Here is a 12236-nt window from a genome sequence, read left to right as displayed (position 1 = left end):
TTATTTATTTATTTATGGCATTTATATGCCGCCCTTCTCACCCCGAAGGGGACTCAGAACGGTTTACAATATATATTTTCATACAATATATTATATTATTAGCATAGTACAATATCAGTATATATTACTATATTGCACTATACTGCTATATTAGAATATTATTAGTAATATTACATGTAATGTAAATATATAATTATAATTATAATATTGAATTATTATTACTAGTATTATATTGTATTGTATTACATTATAATATTATAAATATTATATGTATATACAATATACTATATTATATTATTAGTAAAGACAAGATGGAAATGTCTTCTGCTCACTTCTGCCTTCGCATGCAAATATGAGTAGATCAATAGGTTACTCTGGCAGGAAGGTAACGGCGCTCCATGCAGTTATGCTGGCCACATGACCTTGGAGGTGTCTATGGACAACGCCGGCTTTTCGGCTTAGAAATTGAGATGAGCACCACACCCCAGAGTCAGACATGACTGAACTTAATGTCAGGGGACAACCTTTACCTTAAACTTTATTTATACCCCACCACCATCTCCCCAGAGGGGACTCAGGGCGGTTTACATGAGGCCAGGCCCAAAATCATACAACATAATAAACACACAATAACAAAATACATCTAACATATGAAATAACAAATAAAATCAACAATATAAAATAACATTATGATGAATGACTGATATTGCAGTTGACTATGCTGGGAATGCTTTTATCTAATCATTATACAGTTATATTCAAAATTCTCTTGTTTAAGTCTTCAATAATACTGAATTTTACTTGGCTTCTCACTATGCAAGAGCTAGTTTCTGTAGTATTTTTAATGTTGCATTGTTTTTATAAATGGGTTTATATGTATATGTTCTCCCCTATGAACAATCATGGAGGTTAAGATCTTCCGGAGAGGCCCTGCTCTCGGTCCCACCACCTTCGCAAGCGCGTTTGGTGGGAACGAGAGACAGGGCCTTCTCTGTGGTGGCCCCTCGGCTATGGAACTCTCTCCCAAACAAGATTAGATCTGCTCCCTCCCTCTTGTCCTTCAGGAGGCTAGTGAAATCCTGGTTATGGAATGAAGCATTCCCAGAACAATGGCTAAGACTGGTTATAGACCAAAGTGAGTGACCACATATGAGTTGAACATGATTTTACCTTGGCGATTTGGTATATATGTATTTTATCTATATGTATTTTAATCTTGTATTGTTGTATGGTGTTTTAACTTGTATTAGTAGCATTGAATCCTTGCTGTAAGCCAGTCTGAGTCCCTCTACGAAGGTGAGAAGATCGGGATATAAAAGTTTTAAATAAATAAATGCTTCTTTGTTCTATATGTGAAAGACCCACGGACTAAGCATTAGAATCATAGAATCATAGAATCAAAGAGTTGGAAGAGACCTCATGGGCCATCCAGTCCAACCCCATTCTGCCAAGAAGCAGGAATATTGCATTCAAATCACCCCTGACAGATGGCCATCCAGCCCCTGTTTAAAAGCTTCCAAAGAAGGAGCCTCCACCACACTCCGGGGAAGAGAGTTCCACTGCTGAACGGCTCTCACAGTCAGGAAGTTCTTCCTTATGTTCAGATGGAATCTCCTCTCTTGTAGTTTGTAGCCATTGTTCCATTGCGTCCTAGTCTCCAAGGAAGCAGAAAAAAAGCTTGCTCCCTCCTCCCTGTGGCTTCCTCTCATATATTTATACATGGCTATCATATCTCCTCTCATCCTTCTCTTCTTCAGGCTAAACATGCCCAGCTCCTTAAGCTGCTCCTCATAGGGCTTGTTCTCCAGACCCTTGATCATTTTATATAAATAAAACTGAACTGGAATTGAATTGGTAAAGTTCTTTGAGGTTTATACTTGTTGCACTTCAAGACTCTGTACATAACACTCACTCCAGTCCAAGGTAAAATAGCAAAGTGAATTATTGAGGACTATGTGAAGAGCAATTCAGCAAACTAGTATATTAAAAAATTCAAAGTTCAAATATCAAGATAAATCCACAGAATTCAAAGTACATGAGTAGCATCATAAACCAGGAATACAAAAGCAGAATAAATCCCAAACATGAGATTCAGGAACAGTCTTCAAAACTGGGAATCATGAGACATGAACAAAAGGAAACATGGAACATAGAACTAGAAATTTCTTGACTAGACAGAAGCTCTATACTCAAACACCAACCTTGCCTTGACTGGTGAAGCAACTGGTCTAGCTAATATTGAGAGAAAATCATGCTTTCTCCCATGGGAAACTCATAAGGCCTTCTTGGCTAATAGGCGTCTCGACCTTCGTACATTCTCCTGAGAAGCTCTGTGTTGACGGAACACAAATCTCCTATCTAGCTGCTCATTAGCCTGTCCACTTGGACTCTCATTTCCATCCTTTGAGTTCAGTTTTGTTTCTGAGCTTGCTTCCCTAGAGAACTGCCTTTCTGGAATGTGGCCATCAGACAGAGACTGCACCTTTTCAGGGCTTAAAATTTCTGGCTGACTCTCCTGCTCCTGATGACTTGCAGACCCAAAATCCCCAGTGCCATCGGGCTGACTAACAGGTCCACAATCCCCAGAGAGATCAGCTGCAAGCACAATCAAAGGCTGGACTCCAAGATACCGTGTTGCTTACACACAGGACAATATTCCACAAAAAATGATGATAAATTATCGACGTGGAATGGCTTTTGTAGTATTGATGTTTTTTGATGATGATGTTTTTGGGTAATGCTGGACTGATTATTTTAGATTGTGTCTTCAATTTTGAACCTTGTTCTTTCTATGTTGTACTATGTTCTGTGAGTCGCCCCCGGGCTGAGAACAGCGGTATATAAGCAAAGTAAATAAATAAATAAGTTATATTATTATTATTATTATTATTATTATTATTACAAGACCCATCTACAAGTCCCATCTATGAGTTCCAATAATAACAGATCCCAAATGTAGACTCTGCAAGGAAGCAGATGAAACAATAGATCCCATAGTCAAGAAGATCGCACAGACAGACTACAAGCAGAGGCACAACACCATTGCTCAGATGATTCATTGCAACTTGTGCCACAAATACCATCTGCCTGTAACAAAGAACTGGTGGGATCACAAGCCGGAAAGAGTTACAGAAAATGAACATGTCAAGCTACTCTGGGTCTTCCGAATTCAGACAGACAGAGTTTTGGAGCACAACACTCCTGACCTCACAATCGTGTTAAAAAACAAAGTATGGCTCGTGGATGTTGCAATCCCAGGTGACAGCAGGATTGAAGAGAAACAACTGGAAAAGCTGACACGATATGAGGATTTAAAGATCGAACTGCAAAGACTCTGGCACAAGCCAGTCAAGGTGATCCCAGTGGTGGTCGGCACACTGGTTTCAGTGCCTAAAGACCTTGGCCTGCACTTAAAAACAATGGGCGCTGACAAGATTACCATCTGCCAGCTGCAAAAGGCCACCTTACTGGAATCTGCACGCATTATTTGCCGATACATCACACAGTCCTAGAACTGGGGAAGTGTCCGACGTGTGATCCAATACAACAGCCAGCAGAGTGTCTGCTGTGGACTCATCTTGTTGTGTTTCAAATAATGATAATAATAAATGTATTGTCGAAGGTTTTCATGGCCGGAATCACTGGGTTGTTGTAGTCTGACATGGTGGTTGTGAGAGTGGTCCAGCATTTCTGTATTCCACTCTCACAACCACTATTTCAGACTACACAGAGAAGCCATTGAAATCCACAAGCATGTGGACAATTTCAACAGAAAGGAGGAAACCATGAAAATGAACAAAATCTGGCGACCAGTATTAAAAAACTCTAAAATTACAACAGCACAACAGAAACAAACAAAGACATCTCATCACCTCTCAACAAAAGATTGCTCCAGGCACTGCCAGGCCATCAAATGCTAATCAAGGTGGTCAGTTGAAACATTCACACCTAGCTCCAGCAGACAAGAGTCCTTTGTCTCACCCTGGTCATTCCACAGATATATAAACCCTTTTTCCTAGTTCCAACAGACCTCACTACCTCTAAGGATGCTTGCCATAGATGCAGGCGAAACATCAGGAGATAATGCCTCTCTAGACCATGGCCATATAGCCCGAAAAAACCTACAACAACCCGATAATAATAAATGTATTACCTATCTCTCCTTGTGGCTCAAGACTCATACATAGGTTCATAAAGAGAGATAAAATACAATATTAAAATACGTATAACAATACATGTACACGCACACTTAAAATACATGTTATAATTCTCCGATAAAATACAGATTAAAATTCAGAAATTTGAAGAACAAGGAAAGACAATTGAATGGGATTTGTTATTATCCTTGATTTTCTATCTCCATGGTTTCAGGAATATATCCCCTGCGAATACAGGGGTCATGCTGTATTTTCATAAGTCTCTTCGCAGGAGGCATGGATTCTAATTTGCCTGGAGGATCTGAAAATGGAAGTGGGATGGTGCTACCATTAGGCTGAATGAGCAATCGCACACCCCTAAGCTGCTACACACGGCACACAAATGACACACAAACATTGAATTGCAATAATTGTCCATTTAAACACAAGATTGGTTAGGAGGTTCAATGGCACAGCGAGAACGGAAATCATTAAGGCAGAAACTACACAGAAATAGGCACATTAGTGTCTACATGGAATTCCCTTCCTTCATGTCCAAGCCAGAATGAAATATGGCCTAAGGCACTAGAAAAACCTAATGTCAGAAGCCAGTTTGGCTAAGGATTTAAAAAGTCACATTGTGGAAATTGGCAAAGACGCAACCAAATGTAGCTTGAGAGTCCAGGATTCCCCAATAACATTCTTTGAACCACAAGTTAAGGATCCAAGCCTGCAAGGAAGGCAGTGATATCCTCCTGCAAGAGCTAGTTTACAAGGAGTACTTTGGGAGAATACAATCACGGTGTTAAAGGTATTCCCATTTTGTGTTAGCTTTTATCACTGCAATGTAAGTATTCAACAATATTTTTATCTTTCATAAAAATATTCAAATATTTAATTAGTCTTATCAGTTTATAGTTGTGGACCTTTCAATGCTGAGCAAATTGGGTCTTTGGATTGGAATAAAGTTTTGATGGATTGATCAAATGTTGTATTTTAGTGCCTCACTCTATGTTTTACCTACACTGTTCTGTTTCTTTCATTCATGGTTACCGTGTCCTGACTTATAAGAAACCCTGCTTGGATATCAATCGTGGGTGCTAGAAATAATATCATCCGAAAGCTGACTGGCAGAACCTGGGGATCACAACCAGACACAGTGAAGGCACCTTGAGTACACATGCCCTATGTGGAACACATCTCACCACTCTAAAACAAAGGATGTGGCTCTTAATGAAGTGATTGAACAGAAGGTCTCTGAAGCTTTAGGTGCCCTTACTGCCTATTACAGGGAAAACCAGCTGATTCCTAATCCATCTAAAATGCAGGCGTATGCTTTTCACCTTAAGAACAGACAAGCATCCCGAGCTCTGAGGATCACCTGGGAAGGAATCCCACTGGAGTATTGCAGCATACCCAAATACCTGGGAGTTGCCCTGGACCGTGCTCTGACCTACAAGAAGCACTGTCTGAATATCAAGCAAAAAGTGGTCACTAGAAATAATATCATACGAAAGCTGACTGGCACAACCTGGGGATCACAACCAGACACAGTGAAGACATCTGCCCTTGCGCTATGCTACTCTGCTGCTGAGTATGCATGCCCAGTGGGGAACACATATCACCACGCTAAAACAGTGGATGTGGCTCTTAATGAGACATGCCGCATTATCACAGGATGTCTACACCCTATGCCATGGGATAAATTATGTTTAGTCAGTATTGCACCACCTGACATCTGCCAGGAAGTAGCAGCCAGCAATGAAAGGACCAAGGCATTGACACCTTTGGCGCATCCTCTCTTCGGATAACAGCCAGCACACCAATATCTTAAATCAAGAAACAGCTTCCTAAGATCTGCAAATATACTCACAGGAACACCTCAGCAAGCAAGAGTCCAAAAGTGGCAGGCAAAAACCTGGAACCTCAATCAGTGGCTGAGACCGGATGAGAGACTCCCTCTGGGCACACAGAAGACTGAGCGATCTAGAAGGCACTGAACAGGCTGCACTCTGGCACCATGTGATGCAGAGCCAATCTTAAGAAATGGGGCTACAAAGTGGAGTCCACAACATGTGAGTGCGGAGAAGAGCAAACCACAGACCACCTACTACATACAATGCAGCCTAAGCCCTGCTATATGCACAATGGAAGACCTTTTCACAGTGACACCAGAGGCACTCCAAGGGGTCAGCTTCTGGTGAAAGGACATTTAGTATAAGGCCAAGTTTTTAAATTTTGTGTTTGTAAATATATTAAAACTGTACCCTCATGATAAATCTATATAAATAAAAATGTAATGTTCGTTTGTGGGATTAACGGAACTCAAAAACCACTGGGGGAATTGACACCAAATTTGGACACAAGACACCTAACAACCCAATGTATGTCCTTCGCTCATAAAAACACTGAAAAACACAACAGAAGGGACTTAAAAAGCCCCAAAAAGCTAAATGACGAAAAGCTAAATGACAATACAGAAAAAAGGGAAGAAAGGGGGAGGGAAGGGGAGAAAAGGGAAGGAAGGAAGGAAGGAAGGAAGGAAGGAAGGAAGGAAGGAAGGAGGGAGGGAGGGAGGGAGGGAGGGAGGGAGGGAAAGAAGGAAGGAAGGAAGGAAGGAAGGAAGGAAGGAAGGAAGGAAGGAAGGAAGGAAGGAAGGAGAGAGGAGGGAGGGAAAGAAGGAAGGAAGGAAGGAAGGAAGGAAGGAAGGAAGAAAGGGGAGAAGGAAGGAAGGAAGCATGGAGAGAAGGGAGGAAGGAAGGAAGGAAGGAAGGAAAGAGGTAGAGAAGGAAGAAAGGAGAGAAAGAGGGGGGAAAGGGGGAAGGAAGGAAAGTTAGAGAAGGAAGGAGAGAAGGAAAGAAAAAAGGGAAAGAAGGAAGGAAAGAGGGAGCGAAGGAAGGGGGGAAGGTGTAGAGAAAGAGGAAGGAAAGAAGGAAAGAGAGAAGGAAGAAAAGAGAGACAGAAGAGAAAGAAAAGTTGGGAAGGAAGGAAAGAGGTAGAGACGGAAGGAAGAAGAAAAGGAAAGACAGGAAGGAAGGAAGGAAGGAAGGAAGGAAGGAAGGAAGGAGTGAAAGAAGGAAGGAAAGAAGGAGAGAAAGAGGGAAGGTTGGCCACAGCAACATATGGCGGGTACAGCTAGTAAATAAATAAAATGGATGCTTACTAACTGAAATATAATATATGTGAGAGTGTACAGGTTTATGACAGCTTACTTGGAGGAAATTCCTTCCTGCTACATCCCAAAAAAAGCAAAGCAATGGTTCACAGAAGGTGGCTGACCAATTAATGCAACCTTTCATGCAACAACAGTTATTTAAAATGAAACAGCACAGCTTTTATGACGTTAATGGACTCAGGGCTGCAAATCTGCTGGCCGCAGCATCACCTCCAAAGATTACATTGCCTTTAAATGCTAATCCCACTCACGGATAACAATGCTCCCTGACTGAAGAGATCGTTCTAGTGGGTGTGTGGGTGATTTGTCACATGAGATACAACAGGCATGAGCAAACTTTGGCCTTCCAGGTGTTTTGGACTTCAACTCCCACAATTCCTAATAGCCTATTGTGGGAGTTGAAGTCCAAAACTTTGGAAGGCCAAAGTTTGCTCATGCCTGAGATACAAGGTCAGACTCTGAATCCACAACATTTCATCCAGGCAGGAAATACAAAGGACCCGAGTATTGCTAAAGCAATACTATGATCCCAAACAAGACCTTTGGCCCTTTAGGTCGGTAGTCCTCCACCAGATATTGCAAGGCTCTCCGAAGTTACGGCCAAATTGGCAATACAGGGAGTCCCCAAGATACGACTTAGATATGACTCATAGTTAAGAACAGGACTGAGACAACACGAAGCGAGAGAAATTGAACCCTTGGAAGGGAAATTCACTTCTGGAAGAGATATTATCATGAGGAAAAGCAGTCTCAGGTGAAGCTTTATCACCAATACTTGTTTCCATGAGCTAAATTTTTCAAAATTGAATTCTCACAGGGATGGAAAGAGAAGTAAAATCTCTTGAACAGGGATACAGACAGCAAAACAAACACCACTGGGGTGTTAGCACTCTCTCTCTCTCTCTATATATATATATATATACACACACATATATATTTGACTGGAGATACACTTAAAATATGTCCTTGTTCTAACATACATATTCAGCAAAAGAACAAACCTACAAAACCGATCTTGTCTGCAACCTGGGGACTGCCTGTAGTGTGAGATAATGCTTTTCTTCAAGGATTTGCAGAAAAACATGGATTGCAGGCTGCATCAAAAAGAGTTAGGGTCTAGATCGAGGGAAGTCATGGTGCCTCTCTAGTCTGCTTTGGTGAGACCTCTTAACCTGGCATACTTTGTCCAATTCTGGGCACCACAGTTCAAAAGAGATATTGACAAGCTGGAAAGTGTCCAGAGGAGAGCAACTAAAATGATCAAAGGTCTGCCCTGCATCTCCACTATGTTTATGTTTATTATTATTTTTATTAATGCCGTGCTTTTGCTTTCCGCTGTGTTTATTATTATCTTTATTAATGCCCTGCTTTTGCTCTCCACTGTGTTTACATTTATTATGATGTTTATTTATAATCTTCTTTTGCTTTCCACTTTGTCTGTTTATTATTAGGTTTATTTATACCCTGCTTTTGCTCTCCACTGTGTTTATATTTATTATTATGCTTATTATATCCTGCTTTTGCTCTCCACTGTGTTTATATTTATTATTAAGTTTATTTATAACTTTTTGCTTTCCACTTTGTCTGTTTATTATTATCATTATTTATACCCTGCTTTTGCTCTCCACTGTGTTTATGTTTATTATTATGCTTATTTATAGCCTGCTTTTGCTCTCCACTGTGTTTATATTTATTATGATGTTTATTTATAATCTTCTTTTGCTTTCCACTTTGTCTGTTTATTATTAGGTTTATTTATACCCTGCTTTTGCTCTCCACTGTGTTTATATTTATTATTATGCTTATTATATCCTGCTTTTGCTCTCCACTGTGTTTATATTTATTATTAAGTTTATTTATAACTTTTTGCTTTCCACTTTGTCTGTTTATTATTATCATTATTTATACCCTGCTTTTGCTCTCCACTGTGTTTATGTTTATTATTATGCTTATTTATAGCCTGCTTTTGCTCTCCACTGTGTTTATATTTATTATGATGTTTATTTATAATCTTCTTTTGCTTTCCACTTTGTCTGCTTATTATTAGGTTTATTTATACCCTGCTTTTGCTCTCCACTGTGTTTATATTTATTATTATGCTTATTATATCCTGCTTTTGCTCTCCACTGTGTTTATATTTATTATTAAGTTTATTTATAACCTTCTTTTGCTTTCCACTCTGTCTGTTTACTATTATGTTTATTTATACCCTGCTTTTGCTCTCCACTGTGATGTTTATTATTATGTTTATTTATAGCCTGCTTTAAGGAGACTCAAAGTGGCTTGCATTAAAAACATTTCAATACCATTTTAAAATCCACATACACACACACACACACACACACATATACACACAAACATTGAAATAGAATTAAAAATCAATGGTATTAAATAAAAATCCATAAAATGGATTTAAATGTATTCAAAGCTGAAAGATATAAAGAAATATCATATAGTAGGGACTGATATAAATAACAGGCCTAACTCAAACTATGCCCTGCCTTGAACTATGTATTGACTTGATATTGATATTGAAACACAGTTTTAAAAGCTCATTAAGACAAACAGGGACAAACTTAATGTAACACTGATTTATTTATATCCCACTTTATCTCTCTATATGCACACTCAAAGTGGCTCAAAATCAAAACATTACAACTTAAAAATAAACAAATATGCAATAATAAAACAGTATATTATTACATTATTATATATTACCCGTAGTAATTCTATTTAATATATCAGTATGACTATATCAATATTATTATATTATTATTAGTATTATACTATATTACATTATAATATTATTGAAGTTATATGTATGTGTAATCGTTGGTTTTAATTCAATATTACAATAATTAATTCAATAATACAATATTATTGATATTGATATTAATACAATATTATTTAATTCAATAATACAATATTATTGATATATATTATTATATTGTATGATCATTAGTATTATACTGCATTACATTATAATATTATTGATGTATGTCTATATAATCGTTGGCTTTAAGTCAAATAATTCTCATAAAATCCATGCTTCAATTCCAATACTCTCCCCTTTTCAGGCTCTCCTCCCTGTCCTTCAAGGAGACCCCTTTACTCCTATTGGCTGCTCTAGTTCCCGCCTTTGTCATTCTCTCCCTTTCATTGGTCAATGGAAAGACCTCTCCCTCCCTCATTGGAGGTAAGAATGAGAAGCCCCGCCCCTTCATCAGTTGGCCCCGCCCTCCAAAAACCCCTTTTCTGTCAATGAGAACCCCTATTTTCCTATTGGCTACTTTAGTTCCCCCTTAGCCAATCGCTGCCTCGCATTAGATAACGCAGAACCCGCCCTCCGTTTCTCATTGGCCAGTGAAGTTGGAGGCCCCGCCCCTTTTCGGTTTGCCCCGCCCCTACCGAGGCCCCGCCCTTTTCTCCTCAGGGAGCGAGGCCACGCCCCCTCCGCTACCTTTGAAGTAATCGTTCGCCTGAGTCTTGAGGGATTCGGCCCGCTCCATTGTCCCCGGCTCCCCTTCCTGAGGCGGCCGCCCGGAGCTGCTCCCTCCTGCACCGGCGCCGCTCTCCGCCCTCTCTCCCTCCGCCATCGCCGCCGGGCCGTAAAACGAACCGTCGCGACGAAAAGCCGTCAAGCGCGGACGTCGCAAACCACAATCTGGTGAAGAGGGGGCGGAGCCAGAGATGACGTCACACAGACGTATTACGCATGCGCAGAAGCAAACCCGGGAGGACTCCTAGCCGGCAAACCACAATCTGGTGGAGAGGGGGCGGAGCCAGAAATGACGTCACACAGACGTGTTACGCATGCGTAGAAGCAAACCCGGGAGGACTCCTAGACGTGGTTTCCATCCCTAGCTTAGGAGGCGGGGCCCGAATTGATACGTCATCGCCTCCTTCAAGGGCGGAGCCAGAGGCAAGCCTGGTACGTCATTGGACAGAATAAGTGCCCTAAGATGCTATGATTGGCTGTTTGGTGATTGGACAGCGCCGAGCTGGAAGGCGATTGGTGCGCGTCTATTTGCGGCTGGACGTGACGTCAATGTTTCTAGGCAAGATTCCCAAAGCTTTTGAGTTGAGTCTTTTTTATTTTATGAATTTGTTTATATTCTTGCTTTATCTTTCCATACAGAGAGTGGATCACAATTAAAAACATTACAATACAACTGAAAATATACAAATATACAAAAATAAAACAATTTATATGTTATTATTATATTATCAATAGCAATATAATAACAATAAATAATAATAATAAATAATAAATATAATAAAATATTAATATTGAATATTATCAGTAGTAATTATATTTAATATATTAGAATTATAAGTGGGTCATAACAAAGGAAATAGTGGTATTAGGGAAAAGAGAGGAAATGGGAAACAAAAGGGAAATAAAAGAAGCAATAATTGAATGTGCACAAGCAGTAATAGTATTAGGGTGGAAAGATAAATCAAAATGGACAATAAATAAATGGTACCATTATAAGGTGGAGAGCAAATGGAATTTGAAATTATGAATGTGAAATTAAATGATTTAAAAATCAATGAAAATCAAATGAGAGAAATGGAAGATAGATGGGCAAGGGTAATGAACTGTATTATGAATCATTCTGGAGATCAGGTCATAAGAAATAAGATACAAATGCTATATAGCATACAGGATGGAAATGTATAAAGATAAAGAAATAATGATTGTCTCAAAAAGAAATGAATATGTGAAAGATAATAATCCTCATGTTGGTGGTGGGAATTGTAAATGTTTTGTGTGTGCAAGGTATGTATTTTCTGTATTGTAAAAATAAAAAGTCGGGAAAAAATAAAATAAAATAATATTATATTATTATCAGTAGTAATTGTATTTAATATATTAGAATTACTATAGAACAATATTACATATTATTATACAGTATCAGTAT

The 12236-nt window shown here is 39.3% G+C and overlaps 1 protein-coding gene across 1 annotated transcript in view; it reads right to left on the bottom strand.

Annotated features, from left to right (window-relative positions):
- LOC137095148 (serine/threonine-protein phosphatase 5) overlaps positions 1 to 10966 on the bottom strand; it is a 44861-nt gene extending 33895 nt beyond the window's left edge. The window contains exon 1 of the mRNA XM_067461453.1: positions 10772 to 10966. Coding sequence (XP_067317554.1) covers positions 10772 to 10907 — 136 coding nt within the window. The 5' untranslated portion in view covers positions 10908 to 10966. The remainder of the gene's footprint in view (positions 1 to 10771) is intronic.
- Positions 10967 to 12236: the final 1270 nt, after the last annotated feature.

This window comes from Anolis sagrei, chromosome Y (genome assembly GCF_037176765.1).
Source record: "Anolis sagrei isolate rAnoSag1 chromosome Y, rAnoSag1.mat, whole genome shotgun sequence".
NCBI lineage: Eukaryota > Metazoa > Chordata > Lepidosauria > Squamata > Dactyloidae > Anolis > Anolis sagrei.
This window is presented reverse-complemented; position numbering and strand designations above follow the sequence as displayed.